Source organism: Lepidochelys kempii, chromosome 3 (assembly GCF_965140265.1).
Source record: "Lepidochelys kempii isolate rLepKem1 chromosome 3, rLepKem1.hap2, whole genome shotgun sequence".
NCBI lineage: Eukaryota > Metazoa > Chordata > Testudines > Cheloniidae > Lepidochelys > Lepidochelys kempii.
In genome coordinates this window covers 123,527,526-123,552,428 of record NC_133258.1, presented here as the reverse complement: position 1 = coordinate 123,552,428, position 24,903 = coordinate 123,527,526, and the positions used below count along the sequence as shown (strand labels likewise).

The following is a 24,903-nucleotide window of genomic DNA, read 5'->3' as shown; positions in this document are numbered from 1 at the left end:
AATAAATGCACGTTGTAACAAAAATGAAAAAAATTAGGACTGAATAAATGTTGGGCTATGTAACTGATTAGGTATATATAGATTTAGTGCATCCTTGTTAACAAAATTTAGTATAAAGGCTACATTTAGTTGTAAATTAACAAGGTTTAATGGTTACATCAACCAATGTGAATGAACCTCTCTTTAGGAAAATAAGTACAAAAGCTAAACAAGATTAAAATCTATTTTAAAAAATTAAGGTTTTCTGCTTGCTTATTTAAATGATTGTTAAATTTGTGACAATAAATTTTATCAAACCACCCTACTTTTGCAAGTTTACAACCAGTCGTGCAAGTAGAAATCGTTTCTTGCTGGTACTCATGGGAGGGACACAAAGTCCCAACCTCCCCATGTGACCCCTCCCACCCCCCAGACCAGGACCCCCACGCTTTCTCTGTCCCCTCCCCATGATCCACATCCATCCCACGTTACCTGGGAGGGGGCAGGGAGGGCTCTGTCCTCCTCCCACTGTGCCTGAGACTTCTGCTGTACAGACCCCAGGCAGGAGGATTCAGGAGACGCAGCTGCGTGGAAGGGCCGTAGCAGAGGAGCTGCCGGTGTTGGGGACTGCTGTACCACCCCCCTCTCCCCTCACCCTGCAGTCCTGTTCTCCGGCAAAGCTGCTGTACAGACCCGAGGCAAGAGGACTCCGGAGACCGAGCTGCATGGAAGGGCTGGGGGCGGGCTCCTCCTATGTCTTTCCGGTACACCATACCAGCTGTGAATAGCTCACTGGTACGGCATACTGGACCGTACCACCATACTTGCACCACAGTTTACAATCCAACTTTTGAGGGGAAAAAAATGCAAGCCATGGGCTCTTTAATTACCACAAGATGCCAGAATCAATTAACAGAGTAACAGCCATGTTAGACTAGTCTCTAAGGTGCCACAAGTACTCCTTTTCTTTTTGAGAATTAATTAAGTGCAACAATCTTTAACGCTTAGACCTATTGATTCAAAAACCAAAGATCAGTTTGTCACTTATACTACCCACATATGTATAATTCACAACCACAATGTGAAGAGACTAAATTAACATAATCTTCATTTATTCAATACCATTTTTAATGTGCAAGACATGAGATCAGATAGTATTCATTAAAAAAATTAGCCTTTACAAGCAAACAAAACTCTGCTTATAACCTTTCCATTTTCTAACTGCCTCTTCTATGCCATACAGAGTCAGTAATCTTCACTTTATTCCTTTAAATAATGTACTATGGTCAGTAGTTACAACAACTATTAGGTGTTGAATTTCTAAAACTACTAGAATCAGTTTTCAGTTTTTAGTGACTTCCTTAGGCAACTAAAGAATTATTGCCAAGCTTTTGCTCCAATAAAAAGTTCTTTTTTTTGGAAGTATGAAAGAAAAGCTAGGTATACAGTGAATCAAACTCCTCAACAATGACAATGATGACAGTGATGCCAGGAGACAGGGCCACTGCCATTCCCAGGACGACCCAACACAAGAGTAGGCAATTAATCTGAAGGGAGGGAAATTGAGAGAGAGGCAACTGAGTGTTCAAGAATCAGGTGGTGTTGCTTGAGCGAGGATGTGGACTTTTTATAAGGGTGAAAAAAGAGGTGTATAGCTAATCCCTTTAAGATTCATAGATTTCAAAATAAATCAATGCATTTAACATACACAGTAATTGAACTACATTACATTGTTCTTTGAATGAGCAAAACAGAAGAAGTTATGTTTACAGACTTAGTTGCCCATAACATAAAAATAAGCAGATCCACATAAAGCAGGAAGAATCATGGTATGTCAAAAGCTACTGCCCTAACTGGCTTAAACTGAAAAAAAGTTTACTTGCTGATAATTATTTGAGTAGACACTATAGATCCATACTGTAAAATATACCAGCCTTCCAGGAGCACAAACTCAGAACCCTGTGTTACAGGAGTGTCTGAAGCAGTATACATGCTTCCTTGTAAATCCAGAGATAAATCACTTGGCTCCTGTCAAGGTTCCTTCCCCACTCTGAACTGTGAGCTTATTCTTACCAGCTTAGTTAAAAACTTCCCCAAGGTACAAACTTGGCCTTGTCCTTGAACTCTATGCTGCCACCACCAAGCATGTTAAACAAAGAACAGGGAAAGAGCCCACTTGGAGAGGTCTTCCCCCAAAATATCCCCCCCAAGTCCTACACCCCCTTTCCTGGAGAAGTCTTGATAAAAATCCTCACCAATTTGTACAGGTGAACACAGACCCAAACCCTTGGATCTTAAGAACAATCAGGTTCTTAAAAGAAGAATTTTAATTAAATAAAAGGTAAAAGAATCACCTCTGTAAAATCAGGATGGTAAATACCTTACAGGGTAATCAAATTCAAAACAGAGAATCCTTCCAGGCAAAACCTTAAGTTACAAAAAGACACAAAAACAGGAATACACATTCTATTCAGCACAACTTATTTTGCCAGCCATTAAACAAAAGAAATTAACGCATTTCTAGCTAAATTACTTACTAACTTAACAGAGTTTGAGACTGCATTCCTGATCTGTTCCCAGCAAAAGCATCACACAGACCGACCCTTTGTTCCCCCTGCTCCAGATTTGAAAGTATCTTGTCTCCTCATTGGTCATTTTGGTCAGGTGCCAGCGAGGTTATCTTAACTTCTTTACAGGTGAAGGGTTTTGCCTCTGGCCAGGAGGGATTTGCCTCTGGCCAGCACTGTAGACAGGAGGTTACCCTTCCCTTTATTTTTATGACAGCTTCATATCCAGATGGCTGAAAAATATTCTGAAGAACAAAAGGGAAGGTGGGAATTCTGGATCCAGATAGAGTTAATATACTCATTTAGCTGGTACCTATCTGTGACCCTTCTTTCTCCAAATACTGTCTACAACAGTGGTTCTCAGACAGGGATATGCAGAGATCTTCCAGGGGATACATCAACTCATCTAGATATCTGCCTAGTTTTACAACAAGCTACATAAAAAGCACTAGCTAAGTCAGTACAAACTAAAATTTCATACAGATACCAAAATATAAGTGCAATATTTATATTCCAATTTATTTTATAATTACATTGTAAAAATGAGAACGTAAACAATTTTTTAGTACGGTATGCTGAGACACTATTTTTAGGTCTGAATTTGTAAGCAAGTAGTTTTTAAGTGAGGTGAAACTTGGGGATACTCAATACTCCTGAAAGGGGTACAGTCGTCTGGAAAGGTTGAGAGAGCCACTTGTCTACAGAGATTCCCCCTTTAAGAAAACTGACTGGCAGTGACAACACTGAAAGAATGTAGGTCAAAAGAAGATCATTGAAATGGAGACTGGAAGGATTATTCTCTTGAACTGGTGAACCTATCTAGCTAACAAGAGATGTTTACAATGTATTAAGATGGTCAAATACCATTTTTGTATCACAAAACTAGAGACATTTCCCTGTCAGGCAATAGAACCTGCTTTATACCTAGTAAAACATGAACCAAGACCTTCAGGAATTGTGACACCACAAAATCATTTGAAGACAATGAAAAATTTTATCCATGTGTACCCTTTTCCAGGCAGTTTTCAGCCTGAATTACAAAAAGAGTGCAATAAATAGACCTATTCCTATTCTGGTAGTTACTGGCAGCTCTTTTAACCTCTCAACCATGTACACTAGTTTTACCAATGAGAGACACCATGACTTAGGAAAAAATACAGACATTAATAGACGTAAATAGAAATTTAAAACTACTGCCAGGCATAATTTAGATTGCAGGCCCAAAGCAATCTTATCTTTGAGAAATCTAGTGTAAGCAACAGCCATCAGGATTTGCATTTCACTTATTCTCTTAGATGAAGTTATTTTCCACTCAGAAGGAACACCGTTCAAGGAAGGTGGAATAGTGTCTTTCCCAAGGGTGACTTCATAAATCTGTGAGCACAAAGACTAAGTCCTAAAACTGGAGGCTACCAAGAACAGGAAGGAACATAGAAGCCTTTTTTAAAGTATACTGGCTACTAAGTGTGCAAAAACTGAAGAACCTTGAACAGGAGCGTGATAAAATGATATAGCTGCTAGATTAAACTTTAGCTGAATTTAAAAGAAAACCGTGTCAAAGGTCTCACCTTTGTTAACTGTAATCTCTATCAGAAGATAAAGTAAAATACCTTTTAATTTCATAAATTTGCTTTGTAGGTTTCCTACTTTCTAAACAGAAGAAAGTTGCTTACTTCTCAGAAAAGTGAGCAAGAGGAGTTTAATGAAGTTCCAACTTCTAAGCACCCAGCTTCCATCTTTATCCTTGATCTATCCTTTACTTAGAGCTCTAAGGCATATTGCCATATTTACTGCAGGTTCTGGGGCCAATGCTAAAATGAAGTGAATATCAACACTGAATGCCCAGGTTGGCTCTGTTAGTGTAACATGAGTTCTGTCCTGCTTCATTTTCAGCTTAGTGTTGCTCTTTAAACAGGATCTGTAAACAGGCTGCTACTCTCTGACAAAGACATAATATCTACCCATGGTATTTTGCATCAATAACTGAACAAGACTTTTCATGAGATGATAAAATGCTTTGAGCGCCACACGAATTGCTTTTAGACCTGTGACATTTATATGAAAGGTCTTGTATGCTTCATGGTAGCCTATACCTAAACTATGCACCAAGACAGAATGAACCACACATGTCAGAATGGTTTCAGAGGAGCAGCCATGTTAGTCTGTATTCGCAAAAAGAAAAGGAGTACTTGTGGCGCCTTAGAGATTAACATTTGTTTGAGCATAAGCTTTCGTGAGCTACAGCCCACTTCATCGGATGCATTCAGTGGAAAAATGTCAGAATGGTAATCCCCAACTACCTTCAAAATGGAGATTATTACACAGGCGCTAGTACCAACTCCATAATTAGAGTTGTATTCTAAAAATAGGGCAATACATTCCGGTTACTCTCCAAAACTAGGTGGGGCCAGTGTGAAATTTCAAACACAGTATTTACGCCTCTGAATTTTCTATGTAGTTCTGAACTAGGCTCCATCTGAATTTCTTCCCTGGGAATCCTACTGTTCATTATGGACTAGTAGCTCTTCAAATATATTTAATCTACAAAAAATTTAGTAGAGAGATGTATCCTGAGCAGAATTGAGCCAATGGGCAGTTTGCAGGGCTTTTCCCCACTGGATTTAAGGCATTTAACTGTTACTCATATTGTAACTGAAAGTTTATGTATTGTGTAGGTAATCCTCCTTCACTGATTCTGAGGGCAGATGCACATCTGACTGGTAGATGAGGGCTGGGTGCACATACCCTTCTCCATGAAGACTATGCCTTTTTGTCAAATTTTATTATTCAAAACACCGATTCAGGTGCAGCTGCTGACGGATAAAATACTCTGTCAGCAGCTGCACTTCAGTCCCCCACTTGTCCATTCCCACCTTCATCCAATCCCCACTCTGGAGTGGGGTAAACACTTTCTCAGGAAAGGAGGTCTTCTCCAAAAAAGAGTGAAGAAAGGAAACTGGGAGGTGTGACTGGAATAAGTTCCTTTTTCTAAATGACAAAGTGCCCACTGGTCCACATAAATTCTACTCCACGCTCAAAATAAGAACAGCTTTCAAAAAGGAGAACAGTTTTGTTACAGGTACTGGATACTGACTAAGCTTCTTGTCAATATTGCTGACCAGATGCTGGAGCAACAGAATTACTGGTTGAGGCTGAAAGAGCTGATTTCAATTTACAAAGTTTTCTAGTCCCCCCTACCCCCGCCTGCTAAAAAAAACTTGTTTCTGAAATTTAAGAGGACTGCTACTGAACTAAGTGACAAAGTTATCTAATTCTAGAATCTGAAGTGATCTTTCAGTGTAATGGCTAGAAGAAACCCAGTGATTCTGTTGTGGATCTGGTGGACATTGTTAAGAGATTCAATAATGGAAGCATCTCCTCTAAAGTGTGAAATGATAACAGATAAGGGCAGCTTCATAACCTTCATTGGAAAGTAGTTGAGGATCATGTGCATCTTGAAGCCAAGAGTCTTCATCTTATCTGTCCAGTTGGTAAGCCCATGGCCACAGATACTTCTATACCTTAAGTTCCAAGGATGCATATATTCCCCAGAAATGAGGGTCATAAAAACAAACCATTTTCCTTTGAGATTTAAAAAACATCTTCATATGCAAGAAGTTATTTTTAGGAAACCTATTAATTCATGTTTTTACAATATCCTACCAAAACATGAACAAAATTACCAAGCATGACTTTTTATTGTTCTACTGTAGTCAAAATGTGACTTCATAGCACCATAATCAAGTCAAATCTATTTTATTTAGATAAATTTACTCTGAAGAAGCAAGATCCTTCCTGCCAATTATTCTCATGTCTCTGCCCACCACGCTAATATCAAACTTTCTGACAAGAAAAGGATACAGCAAAGGAAAGCTATAGCAGTTTGATAAATTCTCCCCACTGACAAGACACAGCCTTGAAGGCCCCCAGATTCTGCCCTGAACGTCTGCCCATCTATATTGCATTACAGATCCTCCTCTACTCGTGTAGCAAGGCTACTTGAGTTACAATGCCATTAGCTAACCCTTTAGTCCATATCACATGCTTGTGCCCTACCAACACATACCCCAATCCCTCAAACACCAATTCCCCACCAAGTGCAGGAACAGTGTAGTGCAGATTTACTGTCTCTAAGTACCATTAAACAAACACTAGTTTTGCTGTCAATATTTCCACCAGGTTTGGAAATGGAGTGTGCCGTGTGGACTAGCAGTTATCTGACTTTCACGTTGGTCCTCTTGCACACTGACCATGCAGTACTTTTGAGAAAGGGCTTCCATGGGTTTGGAGGAGAGGATGAATACCACAAAGATTCTGCTCCCACCTCCTGTTCTGCTATGGCTAATTTCTGATGGTCTATACCCAGCATAAGTACACTGAATCACAAAGCCTTCAGATACTCTCCTGATAGGCAATACAAAAGAATGAGAACAATAAAAGTGAAAGAGAGTGCTATCATTTGCGTAATCCATGTTAGGAATGCAATTAAACTTTGATTTTACCAAATGCAGAAATTATTTAAATGCTGTTGTCAGTAAGTTCCCAGTAGCCAAATGAATCCCCAATGTTCATTGTTCTGTTGTACTAATTAAATAATTTTAACTAAAACGGTCAGAAAGTATGCACAAACTGTTTATCAGTGTTGGTCTTTGAGCTTCAGTATACTCAAAGGACATGCTACTTTAGATGTGTTAATTATTGAGCTCTTACATTTTTTGCTTGCTAAGAAGCCACAGAAGAGCTCCAACAGAGAATTTCACATTAATCAGAACTAACAGGGCACTTTATTATTAAGCCTGTGATTACCATCTAAACATTTATTTAGCACAATATTTGTGGGTACAAATTCCAAGAGATTGGTTAAATTGATAAAAGGTTTACCCTAAGCTCCACTGAGGGAATTTTAAAGAAACTAATCTTTTATCAGCTGCATCAGAAATACTAATCAAATTTTTAATATTCATCCATAAAACAATATTAAGTCCTTTACTCCCCTGCTTACTAAGGCTCCAATTATCTTTTCTAAACCCAACTCTTCACTAATTAACTCTGGAGATGGGTATTTCCCAACATCAATCAATAGAAAATACCTGCAAATTCTAATATCAGTGAGTCAAATGAAACCACAAGGGGACTAACATGTATACAGGAGGATCAAATATTTTAAATTTCTTAAAAAGAAAAAAGTGTGATAAAACGGTCAGAATTCTAATCCCTGAAATAGACACCCCGAAGTAGCAAGAATGAGTGGAATAAGCAGCACATAGTTGTGGGCTTTGCAGACTGGTTTGAAACAATTGAGCAAAGAACTACTGTTCTGGAATCTACAGTGTTGCATCATACTGACTGATATGTTAAGGGACTACATGAATTTAATAGCAGAAAACGATGAAATGGAGAACAAATCCCAGGTCAGATATTTAAGGCTTACTGGTGTACCTGGAAAAAAAGAATCCTCCAGCCCACTGTTCTGTTCGAAACTGGTTTGCTAACTTACTAACACCTCTCCAAAGTGACCAATTCTTCCCCAGGAAATTTTCTAGGTGAGTTGACTATGGGTAGAAAAATCCTTGATCTAAATCAATATCATCTACCATATTACAGTGTACCACTACATCATTCCTTAATTTGATTTTTGAAAGTCAAATATTTCTAATTACTAGTTCAGAAACGAAAATATCAAGAGTGCACAATCTACTTTACTTAAAGTCGTGAAGACGTTGTTCCAGCAAATAAATTATTTGGAAAAATTGGACAGAGTCACTGTCTACACAATGTTCAGCTGTCTATGCAAGTGTTCAGTCATATTAATCTGCAGAAGCAGAAAGTTGCACATTAGCAAAAGTCAGGAAGAATGTATGGACTGAGGTCTAAGACTACAGCAATTATGCAAAGGTACATGCTTACCCCTTATATGTGCAGTGTGCGAACACATTCATTTTTATAAAGTTAACGTTACAAATTTCATCTCTCCTAAAAGAATAATGTGACTCATTATGAAGAACTGACCCTAGGAATTTGCTAGAGATTCAGGCCATAGAGTGAAGTGCTTGTAGATTCTGCCATAAATATACAAAGGTACGGTTGCCACAGTTGCACTAATTTTAATTTGCTAGTTTGAATTTAGATATTGTTATTTTCTTTAATTATAAGTGATCTAATATGCACAGAAATAAAGATCATCATCCAGAATCAAGAGGTATGTTAACATCCTGCATTGGAATATACAAGGTGGGTTTTTTTTTGTTTTTTTAAAGAACATTGTATAAAACTGCCATTTATACCTCAGTAGTGTAAACTTTATATATGTTCCTACCCTTATCTAGAAATAAGGGTAACCTAAGAATAATTTAATATTTCTGTGCTTCATGACTAATTTAAAGTTCTGCATAGAGAACTATGCCGTAGTATTGTCTCACTATTCAGCATACAGATCTATATACGTCATGTTGAGTGTTTAGGGTGCTACTTATTAAAACTTCATCATTTTAATCAGGATTTTGTATAAAATGATTGAATTTCCTCTCAGATAGTAGTCCTCTGGTCATACCTCTTCCACAAATCTATAAACCTTATCTTTATGTCCTTGTAAGAAATAAATGATTGACAATCAGAAGAGAAGGACAGTGACAGAATGAGTTAATTATATCCATCTGATCTGAACTCAGTTCATTCACCTACTGCACACATCCAAGTCTCAATGAAACTGAAGTCATGCTTTTAAAGTTTGAGTTGGCATTTATACACAGCATTTTGTTTTTAAAACTGCATCTTATACAGTGAAATGATGGTTCCCAGTGGTAAATCCCAAATTCTTGAGGTCAAAGGAAGCGTAGTGTTGCATAAGTTACATTTCACTGCACTCCAGACTTAGCCTGAACACATCAGCCATAGATATTCCAATCATAGGATATATTACATTTTTATAATTTCTCATATGAACCACAAATGCAATAATTACACTACTCACAGTATTTACTGGAAAACCGTAATTTAAAGGAAAGCTTCAGGCAGCTCATTTACTGCTTCTCAAAGTAAAACCATTATTGCAGCTCCTTAATTGAGGACCTGCAGTTTAAAATTTCTAACTTATAAATACAGAAAAAAATAGTCTGATATCCTCATATAAAAGAACTGCAGTTCTATTAGATTGTTAGTATGCATACTGTCTTTTGTTATAAAGTTCACACCCTTCCAGAAAGCGCTGGTTGCCAGAGCCATATACATGTCCATCACTAAATTCAACATTCATTACAAGATTATATAAGGATCAGTTGTCCACATTCCACCCCAGGTCTGCGCTGCTTAATCAGAATCCATATTAGAGACTAGGACGTAATAGGAAAGGTAGGTGGGGAGTAAGACACTATTCCCTTATCTAATTCATTGAACAGATTGTAAAGTTACTCATTAATCTATTTCTCCTTTGAGTATTGTTAGTTTAGGTCCCCAGCTGTGCTAGACTAAGTTACATTAGGAACACAGAGCATCGGTCTGATCCAGTATGGCAATTCCTACCTAGTACAATATCCTGTCTCCAACTGTAGTCAGTATCAGCTGCATTAAAAGGTGCAAGAAACCCTGCATAAGACAAATATGGAATAACTGACCCCCAGAAAAAGTTCCTTCCTAATCTTCACTAGTTAAAGAAGTTTGATTTGTACACTGAAGCATGAAGGTTTAGATCATTTCCAATACTCTTGTTAAAAAAATCCCCTCTGGACGTATTTTGTCAACTCTCAATATTGGTGTTATTTATGTAAGTGGCAAAAACGTGTGCATATAATGTCACCATGTACTTCATTGCCACATGATATTAAGACCAAGAGTTTAGCAGTATTCAAGATGGTCTTTAGTTTCCTCAATTTGCCACTTTTCATGTTCTTTAAAATATCCCACAGTTCTTGCATTATTAGAAAGGATAAATAAATACAAGTGCCTGATCTACCTTCTCCATACCACTCACTATTTTCTATGCTTTTATCAATTCCCTTCTTATTCATCAGTAGTCCCAAACTATTCACTTTTCACGTACATTTTTACATGTTGGTAATCGCTCACTACTCTCCTCTGAAACCCATTTATTTCTACTTCTTTTAAAGGATAAAGGATGACCAGAATTGAACACAGTACAGACCAGATTAGTTGTAAGAATCCATTCCACTTATACCTACCAGCCAACAACCTGCCTGCATTCTTGGAATCAGTATGCTAACTCATACAGAATTACTGGACACCCTAAAGGAATTTCAACTCAAGATCTAGGAATCCAACCTGTATTTTCCCTGGCTTGTGAAAGAATCATGGGCAACTGGTACCACTCACAATCAGAATAACCAATGTTTCATTCAAGGAAGGAATCTTCACTTCCTCTTTCAAACAAACAATAGTCTGACCCACACTGAAAACCTCACTCTGGATTTATCAGTCCTAACTACCTACCACCAGTTTCAAACCTACTGTTTTTGTATAAGCTCAGAGACACTACCAAAGGCCCGCTTATCTGATTAAGGCTAGGTTTCAGAGTAACAGCTGTGTTAGTCTGTATTCACAAAAAGAAAAAGGAGTACTTGTGGCACCTTAGAGACTAACCAATTTATTTGAGCATTAAGACTAATATCTCTTATACACCCAGCACAATCTGATTTCACTCTGGGTTACGGGATGAAAACTGCTCTAGTGGCACTGAAGGATAATTTCCTGCTGTCAATGGAAGAAGGGCAGACATCCATTCTCACCCTCCTAGATCTCTCTGCAGCATTTGATTAGGGATGTAAAATAGTAAATGATTACACGGTTAACCAGTAAGCATTAGTCTTACCAGTTAACCCAGCTTAAACATTAACCCCCAGCCCTGGGCTGGCTGGCATGCCAACCCCAGCAGGAGCCCCGGCCTCATGCCCACTAGCTGGAGCAACCCCAGCCTCTCTCCCTTTAATCAGTGAACCAATATAATTTTAATTGTTTAACCAGTTAATTTTAAAACGATATTTACATCCCTACATTTGATATTGTCAACCTGAGAGGTGGCAGAGGTCCAGGGAACATGCTGAAATAGTGAATCTTTCCTGGAGGAACACACTGAACAAGTAGTAATGCGAAACCGTAACTCCACCACTTGTCCTCTCACTTGTGGAGCTGGACAAGAATCAGTTTGCTCGGTTTCGTCTTATTCAACATATACATGCAGCCACTAGGTGAAGTGGTCAGATGACACAGTGAAGTTCCAGCAATATGCAAATGATACAGCTCTATTTTTTCTTCAGCAAATACGACCATGTCACTGCCACAATGATGGCAAACTGCTTGGACAACATAAGCTAGCCAAACCTGACACCTAGCAAAATAGAGGTGGAGAGCAGAAGACGAAACTATGAAGAGTTCGCAGCCATGGTGTCATCTTCATTTGCTGTAAGATACACCTACACAACTGGTCAATTCAGTTTGTAGCTTAAAACTCCCAGAGTCCTTCCTGACATTAAGCTTTCACACAGCAGTACCCCACAAGTTACGCTTTTCCATGATCTCCATTGGCTAAGAGATGCCATCCCTTTCTAGTAGGCAATCACCTAGCCTCCTCTACACACTCCCAGCATCTCTCAAATGGACTAAAACAATGTAGCATATCTGGACATGAAGCCTTTTGCACTTAGGAATCTGCAACTAGTACAGAACACCACAGTATCTCTCCTCAGTTACTCAGGCTATCATAAGCACATTGTCCCATGCTTTCTACATTCGTTTCCCACTGAATAATTATCTTCAACACACTCAATAGCCTGGATCCAGACTATCCGAAAGATTACCTAAACCTCCGGGATGAAGTTCACTATCAACAGCTCCACTCCTCTAGCACAATGAAACTTTCTGCCATAAAAATAAGCTCACTTATGAAGGAAACAGGGCTTTCTTGGGGGCCAGTCCAAGGCACCGGAATGAATTTCCACCGGAAGTACAGACCATCACAAACCTCCCTACCTTCCTCTTCCAAGTGCAAGGTGTACTTCATCCTTGCCTTCTCTGACATTTGGCAGCAACAAAACACTCCAGTGCACACAATTCTTCTCCCTCTAGGGAAAGCTATAAGGAAGAACCAACCACGACAGATGGTAGTCATGACACTTAAAACATTATCAGAAGCCACTGTGGATGGTACAAGAACCCGTACAGAACAGAATATTACCACTGATTTATATAATGGAATTGTATTTTCAGTATTTTCCATTACCAATACTTCCTGGTTTTGTTTCCTCATTGAATTGTCCGTAAAGATGTCTAGGCCTTCTTCCTGAATCACTATAGCTAATTCAGAACCTGGTAAGGAGTACAAGTCATTCAAATAATTCCTTCCTATGTTCATTACTTATCATTTGTCAACGCTGACCGACCTACAATAGTGTTTTCTACTGCCCATTCATCTAGCTTGATTAGGTACCATGAGCGTTAGCTGAAATTGTCACCTCATTCCCTTTTCATATTACAGAACCTTGCAGCACGCCACTCAACTCTTTGCCATGAATGAAAGCTGATTAAGCTTACCTACTTGAAGTTTTTAATAAGAAATAGTTATAGGAAGATTGCAGAACAGTTCTCTTAAATTAGGCATCAAACTTGCAGAATAAGTCACATAAAAATATTAACTGAACGCCAAATCATATTGCCAGTCTCCATAAAGGAAAGGAAAGAATGCTGTAGATACTGCTTTGGAAATAATGGAATGTTTCCCTACAACTTTTAGGCAAGACCGCTAATTCCACCCCTTCTGGTGCATAAACAATAATTTACCAAGTTAAAACCAATTACACTTGTACAAACCCACGGAAGACAGTTGGGGATGCAAAGGTGTCACTGACAGCAGATTTAAGTAGAAAGCAGAATCTTGTTATTGGTAACAATGCATCAGGAGGAAGGTTAGCATTGCTGAAGTCTCAGTTCTGGTATATAGTTTCCAGGGTTGGTAGCTAGGCAGTAAAAATCTTTTTACCTATAAACCAAAGACATCTGGCTGGAAATCAGATAAAAAACAGAATTTTTGTAGAATTACTTCTCAGTGCTGAATCACACAAAGTGAGTGTGGAGTTCAATGCAGTATAGTCTATATCTGCCAAGTAGAAGGGATAACAGTTTTTTATAAAAATCTGTTAGGACTCCTTAGGAGCAATGAAATACTTAGTGCAGCATATCACAACCCAGGATGCTAGACTCAGATTTCTGATCTAGACTTAAAAAAATTGACTCTGGTTCTCTAACACACTATCTTGATGAATTAATTGGTGGTAGGATTTGAAGCTCTGCTCATGGTAACGGGTCAACTAGGTTGAGAACCGAAATCAGTAAGCTGTAGTATCAATATCACCTGTGCTTCATCTTGTCAGCTATTCTTGACCCCTTGGTAACCAAAAATAAGTGCATACACGAATACTCAATTTTCAGTTGAAGCAGACACTGCTCAAGGAGCCAGGATCTCTGTTGCTTCTGGCACAATATTTGAGAACATATGCTGCAAAGTGATATCACTATTGGAAAAATCTTGTACATCTGAAATTACAGAGACTGTACATTTTTGGCTCAAGTCATTTATTAAGATACTGTCTTTGTCAGGAAAACAAAGAACCATGGTGGTAGTATGATGCAGGAAATGCCATTCCCAAACTCAGACAAGCCCTTTAACAGTGGTCATGAGCAAGCTCCTCCGTATATATTTCCGTAACTTATGAGAGTTGGATGTCTGTCAAAACTGACTCGTGGAAGCTCTAAGTTAAACCATATGAAGTCTGGCCTCTTCTTATCAACAAGCCAATATGCTGTCACCAAGCCACACCTGAAGCATTTATCAAAATTACAGTTGATGGCTGAAGGAAAATTTAAGGCACCCTCCTGCAAGGGGTTTGTGGTGCAGGAGGATGCTCCAGGCTGGGACTGAGGCATTTGGAGGGTGCAAGGGGGATAAGGGCTCTGGCAGGGGGTTGGGGCGTGGGAGGTGGTCGGGGATGCAGGCTCCGGGCAGTAATTACCTCAAGCAGCTCCCAGAAGCAGCAGCAGCATGTGCCCTCTCTGGCTCCTACGTGGAGGCGCAGCCAGGTGGTTTTGCACACTGCACCATCTGCAGGTGCTGCCCCCACAGCTCCCGAAAGCAGCGGCATGTCCTCCATCTGGCTCCTACACTGAAGCGCGGTGCCAGCCAGACAGCTCTGCACGCTGCCTGTCCACAGGCACCGCCCCTGCAGCTCCCACTGGCTGCTGTTCCCAGCCAATGGAAGCTACAGAGCTGGCACTTGGGGCGGGGGCAGTGTGTGGAGCCCCCTGGCTGCTCCTACATGTACGAGCCAGAGAGGGAACATGCCGCTGCTCCTGGGAGCCACGTAGAGCAGGGCAAGCCCCGGACTCTGCTCCCCAGCAGGAGCTCCAGGACCAATTAAAAGGTCTGATGGGCTTGACGCAGTCCTCAGGCTGTAGTTTGCCCGTCCCTGGTCTACAGAGTTCTTGCACCACTATATCAGTTTATAAATAGACATCACAGTGTAACTCCTTAGTGTGGCGACAAATATACTGGTATAAAGTGCGTATATCAATATAGCATATTCTTCTAAAAATTGTGAATAAGCTATACTGATATAAGCATCTTTATACCAGTATATCTGCATCCACATTAGGGAGTTTACTACTTTATGTCCATTTTTGTACCACTATACACTGGTTTACAAACAGTTTAGACCATTTGTAAGAAGTCCATTATCTTCTGAAACATGGTCACTAGTGACCACACATCCTGAGACGTTACAAAAGTGGACAGATTCTTAACTCTTTACAGGGGTTTCACACGGTGTCATGTGAAAGGTGTTATTTATGTAAACATAGAAATCCATGAAGCCTAGAGATCTCAGGAAGAACCTTCTGGTTTTGCAAGATTAAGATTTCAGAAAAACTATTCCCTTTTGAATTTCTTGAATCTAGCACTGTGGTAAGCAGTTGCAGACTGTGTCCAGGACAGTCCCTCTGCATTTCACAGCCTGAGTTTATAGACTTCTCACATTTGATATCAAGACCTAGAGACTGAAATTAGGTACACACTGTATGAAAGCCCAACTGAACCAACTTGAGGAGCTGGCTTCTGCCAGCCCTGTACAGGTAAAAGCTCACTTGGATATCTAGAAGTCTTAAGTGTTCTGAAATAATTACCAGGTATTTGGAAAAGGTCCTTTGAGATACAGAAGAGTCAGAAAGGAGTCATGTGAAATCTGAACATATTACATATATTTGTTCAGCTTTCTTGGGTCCAATAGGGCATAAGGTATTTGTATTATGGTAGCTCAACAAAGGTGGAAAGCTGCAATGTGTTAGGCAGCGTATAAACAGAAAATGAAACAGACCCCACCCTGAAAATCTTACAATCTAATTACACAAGACAGACAGTATTAAAGGGCAGGGAATATAAAACACACAGTGAGCAACTATGGTCTGCATATATCATACCAATTACGTCATTTTTGTTGGTCTGCTTTTGGTTTTGTTTTGGTTTTTTTTTTTTAGCATATCTCCGTCTTCTTTGACATGAGGAAACAGCTAAAATAAAGTCATCCCTTCATTACTCAAGTATCTGTATTATGCTTATTGGAAGGAAGGATATGATTTTGTACTTTTCCTGAGTCTAATCAGATGGTTCCCTGAAAAGGGGACAAGGTGGAATTAAATTAGGGTATCCCTTGCTAAACGATTTCTAGGATCTATTTGAGCCAACAAATTATATGGCATGCAGCCACATAAAAAGAAAGGTTTCAGAGTAGCAGCCGTGTTAGTCTGTATTCGCAAAATGAAAAGGAGTACTTTGAGCTTATGCTCAAATAAATTGGTTAGTCTCTAAGGTGCCACAAGTACTCCTTTTCTTTTTATAAAAAGAAAGGCTATCAGCATAATAGGATTGGAAACGTGGTCATCCATAAAGTCGATGTGAGAGAAGAGGCACTGACTGGACTGCAAAATAGTGCAGAGCTAATGACTGACTACGGATTTAGTTTTAAAAAAATCAAAAACAAATTACTAAATTACAACAAGAAAGGTCAAATGAGAATTTGGAATACAACACTGAAGGTTTCAAATCCAATCTAAAGAATCTGAAGATGGGAACACAGCTTCTTAGCCCTGGTCTATACTACAAACATATGTCCGTATAACCATGTCACTCAGGATTTTTCACAGCCCTGCACTACAGTTTTACTGACCTAACCCTTGGTGTAGACAGTGCCATGTCATCAAGAGGGCTTCTACCATCAGCATAGCTGTCTCCTGTTAGAGTGTAGGTACTCCTCCTCTGACGGGAGAAGCTCCCCTGTCGGCATAGGTAGCATCTTCACTAAACACTACAGCAGCATCACTGCAGCTCTGCAAACGTAGACAAGCCCTTAGATAGCTTATATAGCAAATGTTTACTTCTGAGGAGAAGGATTCACATGGTACCAAGAACCATTTCTTTCGTGCAGATTTTTACCTCCTGCCAAGAGCACATGCATTCTAAGCGGCATACTATGCTGCTAGTACCCAAAGAGTAAAATCTGTGACCCTTCAGATCTTGGATATATTAAAATTATAACCTGCACTTAATTTTGATATTTAAAACCTTTACGTTCCCCCACTCCCACACTTAACTAATGCACCCAACCATAAAAGGTGTGGATAAACTTTCCTTTCAGAAAGCAATACTTATGGGTTCAAAAGATGCTTTTACTGTGATCCAAAGGGGTCATCACATGCAATATACATTTAGAGAGGACCACAAGGACTAGAACAGTTTATGAATTAAAAAAATATATACTTACATCTGGATATTCTTTTACAGGCACATATAGTTTCTCTTGTAACTGTACAATAGGTCCCACAGCATCTGGTAATTCTGCACTTCTCTTCTCCGTACTACCATTTAATGTGTCGTTATACATGTCTTTCCGTACTCTGCTAATTTCTGTGGGGAGGGGAAAAACGTATATTATGTATTAAACATGATAATTCTTGTATGACAGCGATTTTATCTTAAAGATTACAACTTTTCTGCATTAACACATCTCCTGACTTCCTGAAAGTCATTGGGAAGTGTATACACAAACATGTAGCTTTTTTTGTTTTTAAATTATTTACTGAGGTCCATGCTGATACTTAGGGGGAAGTGTTTTTTCATGTTTGTCAGTCTGCTACCTAGCCAACCTATTTAGGAAATGAACTGCTCAAGTACAAAAGTGTCATGTGAAATTCCTAGAAGTCCAGGAAAAAATGTGAACACGAAATGTTAGAACTTTGAAAAAAAAAGCAGTTAATCTATCTTCCATTTGAATATTAGGTGTAAAGGTGCCAGAAAGATGAGAACAGAATAATTTTACTCATTCACATGATTTAATTATCAAACAATACCACAATGAATTCTGACAGTAATCCATACTTGGTATTTGGTTGATAATTATAGTATTTGGAAACTAAAAATGGTGTAATTATTAAAATCAGGTTATTGTAATTTTAGAATACTTCTCATACTGATTCAAACCAAACCAAAGGATTTTTATTTTTCTAAGTTGTCAGTATTCTATTTGCACACAAAGTTAACCTACAAAAAACTGCTGTTGTAACATTTCTTTTAAGGATAAAAATTAGTACAGCCAACTTCAAACCTAGACTTCGGCAAAACAACATGAATATACGTTGTGAGTGAGTGAAAGAGTCAAAGTCAACGATGAATTATGCAGTGACGGGTATAAAGGAATTAAAATGTCTATATTCCAGATTAGTTTCCTTATTCAGAACATTGAATTTGCATCATAGGATTAATTTTTTTCCTAATTATTTTGAGCTGAGAAGTTTAAAGATCAAACAACATTCTGAAATGGAGATTTTCCTGCAATAAATGAATAGTGTCGGGTAATACTGATCAATAGCTAATATAAAAGCAGTGCATTCAAGACTCAGAGGCAGGATAATCCAATGGACAGGGAATTAGCCTCGAACCTAAAAGTCCTGGGTTCAACTCCCTGCTGCACCACAAATTTCCTGAGCTCCCTTGGTGTGGTCGACTGTTGACCCATGACCCGATCCTGGAGGAAACACAGTTTGGGGTAAAATATAATCTATTTTCTACGCATGCATATAGAAATAATATTGGAAGTTATTGACGCTGTAACAGCAAGTAGAAAAACAAAATATATTACTAAAAATAGGCTTGGCTATAGGTTTTAAGCATGAAGTGTTAAGGGCTTAGAGTGAGGCCCAGAAGAAATTGGCAGTTGACATAAGTTAGCATGTGTATTATGTGCCTGAAATAAAGTTATAAAATTTAGCAATATAGATCTTGTGATAGTTTAGCAATGCATTGTCTGATAAACAGGTAAACCACAAACATATGATAGCATTATAAGGTGTTTTTGCAATAAAGTAATCACATATTGAAACTATTGGGACATCAATTAACGCAAAACAGATGTTAACATTTGAAAGTTTAACTACAGTTAGCCAGAATACCACAGATGGGCAGGGGCTGAAACCTTATAAAATATGTGGACATGTGTGGGTGGAATAGGAAAAGGTGTATAAAATATGTTCTTGGAACAGGAAGGGGGGATGATATGGGACAACGGAGTATGAAGTCCACCACCCCGGGTGCTTTTTTCTTCCATTTTTGTTTCAAAAGAGCTCCATAACGTTTTAAGAATGAACAATGCAGGAAGCCACTTTGCTGTAACTGTACTATTTTTATACTGATGTATATTGATTTTTCTCAGATTTTTAATTATCTGTGTCTGTTAACCAAAGCTCAAAGTTAGTGTGTACGTCAATTTTATCTTAATTTTAAGTAGCCATGTGAAAAAAAAACCTGTTCATAGAATATCAGGGTTGGAAGGGACCTCAGGAGGTCATCTAGTCCAACCCCCTGCTCAAAGCAGGACCAATCCCCAATTAAATCATCCCAGCCAGGGCTTTGTCAAGCCTGACCTTAAAAACTTCTAAGGAAGGAGATTCTACCACCTCCCTAGGTAACGCATTCCAGTGTTTCACCACCCTCCTAGGGAAAAAGTTTTTCCTAATGTCCAACCTAAACCTCCCCCACTGCAACTTGAGACCATGACTCCTTGTCCTGTCCTCTTCTACCACTGAGAATAGTCTAGAACCATCCTCTCTGGAACCACCTCTCAGGTAGTTGAAAGCAGCTATCAAATCCCCCCTCATTCTTCTCTTCTGCAGACTAAATAATCCCAGTTCCCTCAGCCTCTCCTCATAACTCATGTGTTCCAGTCCCCTAATCATTTTTGTTGCCCTCCGCTGGACGTTTTCCAATTTTTCCACATCCTTCTTGTACTGTGGGGCCCAAAACTGGACACAGTACTCCACATGAGGCCTCACCAATGTCGAATAGAGGGGAACGATCACGTCCCTCGAGCTGCTCGCTATGCCCCTACTTATACATCCCAAAATGCCATTGGCCTTCTTGGCAACAAGGGCACACTGCTGACTCATATCCAGCTTCTCGTCCACTGTCACCCCTAGGTCCTTTTCCGCAGAACTGCTGCCTAGCCATTCGGTCCCTAGTCTGTAGCTGTGCATTGGGTTCTTCCGTCCTAAGTGCAGGACCCTGCACTTATCCTTATTGAACCTCATCAGATTTCTTTTGGCCCAATCCTACCATTTGTCTAGGTCCCTCTGTATCCTATCCCTGCCCTCCAGCGTATCTACCTCTCCTCTCAGTTTAGTATCATCCGCAAATTTGCTGAGGGTGCAATCCACACCATCCTCCAGATCATTTATGAAGATATTGAACAAAACCAGCCCCAGGACCGACCCCTGGGGCACTCCACTTGACACCGGCTGCCAACTAGACATGGAGCCATTGATCACTACCCGTTGAGCCTGACAATCTAGCCAACTTTCCACCCACCTTATAGTGCATTCATCCAGCCCATACTTCTTTAACTTGCTGACAAGAATACTGTGGGAGACAGTGTCAAAAGCTTTGCTAAAGTCAAGAAACAATACATCCACTGCTTTCCCTTCATCCACAGAACCAGTAAACTCATCATAGAAGGCGATTAGATTAGTCAGGCATGACCTTCCCTTGGTGAATCCATGCTGACTGTTCCTGATCACTTTCCTCTCCTCTAAGTGCTTCAGGATTGATTCTTTGAGGACCTGCTTCATGATTTTTCCAGGGACTGAGGTGAGGCTGACTGGCCTGTAGTTCCCAGGATCCTCCTCCTTCCCTTTTTTAAAGATGGGCACTACATTAGCCTTTTTCCAGTCATCCGGGACTTCCCCCGTTCGCCACGAGTTTTCAAAGATAATGGCCAATGGCTCTGCAATCACAGCTGCCAATTCCTTTAGCACTCTCGGATGCAACTCGTCCGGCCCCATGGACTTGTGCACGTCCAGCTTTTCTAAATAGTCCCTAACCACCTCTTTCTTCACAGAGGGCTGGCCATCTACTCCCCATGTTGTGATGCCCAGCGCAGCAGTCTGGGAGCTGACCTTGTTCGTGAAGACAGAGGCAAAAAAAGCATTGAGTACATTAGCTTTTTCCACATCCTCTGTCACTAGGTTGCCTCCCTCATTCAGTAAGGGGCCCACACTTTCCTTGGCTTTCTTCTTGTTGCCAACATACCTGAAGAAACCCTTCTTGTTACTCTTGATATCTCTTGCTAGCTGCAACTCCAGGTGTGATCTGGCCCTCCTGATTTCATTCCTACATGCCCGAGCAGTATTTTTATACTCTTCCCTGGTCATATGTCCAACCTTCCACTTCTTGTAAGCTTCTTTTTTATGTTTAAGATCCGCTAGGATTTCACCATTAAGCCAAGCTGGTCGCCTGCCATATTTACTATTCTTTCGACTCATCAGGATGGTTTATCCCTGTAACCTCAACAGGGATTTCTTGAAATACAGCCAGCTCTCCTGGACTCCTTTCCTCTTCATGTTAGTCCCCCAGGGGATCCTACCCATCTGTTCCCTGAGGGAGTCGAAGTCTGCTTTCCTGAAGTCCAGGGTCCGTATCCTGCTGCTTACCTTTCTTCCCTGTGTCAGGATCCTGAACTCAACCAACTCATGGTCACTGCCTCCCAGATTCCCATCCACTTTTGCTTCCCCCACTAATTCTTCCCGGTTTGTGAGCAGCAGGTCAAGAAAAGCTCCCCCCCAGTTGGCTCCTCTAGCACTTGCACCAGGAAATTGTCCCCTACGCTTTCCAAAAACTTCCTGGATTGTCTATGCACCGCTGTATTGCTCTCCCAGCAGATATCAGGAAAATTAAAGTCACCCATGAGAACCAGGGCGTGCGATCTAGTAGCTTCTGCGAGTTGCTGGAAGAAAGCCTCATCCACCTCAACCCCCTGGTCCGGTGGTCTATAGCAGACTCCCACCAGTACATCACTCTTGTTGCTCACACTTCTAAACTTAATCCAGAGACACTCAGGTTTTTCTGCAGTTTCGTACCGGAGCTCTGAGCAGTCATACTGCTCCCTTACATACAGTGCTACTCCCCCACCTTTTCTGCCCTGCCTGTCCTTCCTAAACAGTTTATAACCATCCATGACAGTACTCCAGTCATGTGAGTTATCCCACCAAGTCTCTGTTATTCCAATCATGTCATAATTCCTTGACATCACCAGGACTTCCAGTTCTCCCTGCTTGTTTCCAAGGCTTTGTGCATTTGTATATAAGCACTTGAGATAAACTGCTGATCGCCCCTCATTCTCAGTATGAGGCAGGAGCCCTCCCCTCACAGACGTTCCTGCCTGTGCTTCCTCCTGGGATCCCGTTTTCCCACTTACCTCAGGGCTTTGGTCTCCTTCCCCCGGTGAACCTAGTTTAAAGCCCTCCTCACTAGATTAGCCAGCCTGCTTGCAAAGATGCTCTTCCCTCTCTTCGTAAGATGGAGCCTGTCTCTGCCCAGCACTCCTCCTTCATGGAACACCATCCCATGGTCAAAGAATCCAAAGCCTTCTCTCCGACACCACCTGCGTAGCCATTCGTTGACTTCCACGATTAGACGGTCCCTACCCAGGCCTTTTCCTTCCACGGGGAGGATGGACGAGACCACCACTTGCACCTCATACTCCTTTATTCTTCTTCCCAGAGCCACGTAGTCCGCAGTGATCCGCTCAAGGTCATTCTTGGCAGTCTCATTGGTGCCCACGTGGAGAAGCAGGAAGGGGTAGCGATCCGAGGGCTTGATGAGTCTCGGCAGTCTCTCCGTCACATTGCGAATCTTAGCCCCTGGCAAGCAGCAGACTTCTCCGTTTTCCCGGTCAGGGCGGCAGACAGATGACTCAGTCCCCCGGAGGAGAGAGTCCCCGACCACCACCACCCGCCTCCTTCTCTTGGGAGTGGTGGTCGTGGAACCCCCAATCTCAGGACAGTGCATCTCATGCCTTCCAACCAGCAGAGTCTCCTTCTGCTTTCTCCCCCCAGACATATCATCTGGTCCGCTCTCCGCAATGGTACCTGTGGAGAGAACATGAAAGCGGTTAGTTACCTGTGTCTGCGTTGCTGGAACCCGGACATTCCCCCTTCTTCTGGAGGTCACATGTTGCCCAGCCTCTTCACTGGCCTCTTGGTTCCGCTGTGCAACCTGCTCTAAATCTTTAGAGCTTTGTGCCCATAGAAGCATATCCTGACTTTTGTCCAGAAAATCCTCAGTTTCTCGTATGCAACGCAGGGTCGTTATATGTTGCTCTAGACCTTCAATCTTCTCTTCCAATATGGAGACCAGCTTGCACTTTGTACAGACAGAAACTGAAGCTGTCTATACAAAGCATTAAATGCAAAAAGTAAACAAACTGAAAAATTATTTTTGTTGACTACTCTCAGGTATAGTAATGTAACTTTCCTAAGTACAAAGTCTTCAGAAACAAGAGATTTTTCAAATTGGCATCCCTTGAAAAAGGATCAGCTTTTTTTAATTAATCTTGTCAAACCTTTAACTTGTCACATTTCTGAGTTATCTACTAAAATAATAAAACAGTAAATATTTAATTAGGAAGGATCTTTGATACTACTTTAATATCAGTAACCAAAGAAAAATCACTCCTTTATGCCATCCAGGCATAATGCAGGAGAGAAGTGTCCTTGAAACAAAATCCTTTACATGTGTACACAACAATATAACAGTTCAAAAAAAAAAAAAAAAACACCACACACCAATATGCACTAAACTGGTTTTCTGCAAGAGCCAGAAACTGACATGGTGATTAAGTTCTGAAGACTCAGTATTCTAGTCTACATTCCTACTGACAACTAGAGCTGTGAAGACAGTTGGTTTCTTCCCTCCCCTGCACAAAATAAAAGGTCCAGTAGTTGCGCTTTTTTTTTTTTTTTTAAGTGGGGGAATGAAGATTCTCCATCCTCCACCCCAACAGGTACATGACTCTGAAGTGTTACTATGGCCATATTTAAAAGGAACATTACATAAATTATAATAAGCATTCTAAAAAGTTAGATACAGTGTAGTGACAATATTAAAGGATTAATATTGAAAACAGGAGACTGGATGCAACTGAACGTATTAGATTGACTTGGTTTGCTGCTGACCACTACTGCGAACAGGTGAACAGTTTATGACTCAACATGCCTAAAGTTGAAAGAAGTGACATGAACAACTGAACTGACTACAGTAATAGAAACTGAATTCCTGTAATGTAAAGCCTAGACACTGTAAAGAGCTGTTCAGTGGCAAAACAGACTATACGTGGGGTCATCTCAGAGTGCAACTAATCTTCAAGTTCAAATGTCCTACTGAACGAATCCATATATCCACTGAACTTCAAGAGCAGAACATTGACGAGTTTTGGTGATTCTGCAATTCCACCAACACCAAAACTTCCCTCCATGATCATTTAAAATCCTGTTCCAAGCCTTCCAGGAGTTCATCGTAAACTTCATTCACGAGTAGTCTTTTCATCTTTGAAACCCAAAAAAATGGCACCCATCTATCAGTGATCATGTCGAAAACAACTGAAAAGCAAATTCATGAACTTGGTAAGAAAGCTGTAAACATCACTATCACTACCAATACAGCACAAATGAATAATTTAAATAAATGACTGATGAACGTAGTCTTTTATATTCTGAGAGAGAGAGAGAGAGAGAAACTCAGAGATCCACTGCTAAATGCTGCAACTAAAGAAAAAAGAATATTTAGAAGCAAGAACTACAAGATCAGACATCAGTGCAAGGTGGCTGGTCAAACATGAGGAAAGACCAGCAAGTGGTGGACTTGGTCAAAACATAGCAAACATGCATGAAGAGACTATTCAGAAAGGCAATAAATTTACCAAGGAAGGCGGTGGTTTCAGAGAAACTTGACAGATTAGAGACTGATGATACTGTTACAGTG

General features: G+C 40.4%; 1 protein-coding gene across 13 annotated transcripts in view; it reads right to left on the bottom strand.

Moving 5' to 3' along the window:
* The window catches only part of QKI (QKI, KH domain containing RNA binding), a 331,524-nt gene that overhangs the window by 242,902 nt on the left and 63,719 nt on the right, over window positions 1-24,903 (bottom strand). For all 13 annotated transcript variants that reach the window (XM_073337872.1, XM_073337874.1, XM_073337875.1 and 10 more), the window contains exon 2: window positions 17,360-17,502. In XM_073337872.1, the coding sequence (XP_073193973.1) occupies window positions 17,360-17,502 (143 nt within the window). The remainder of the gene's footprint in view (window positions 1-17,359; window positions 17,503-24,903) is intronic.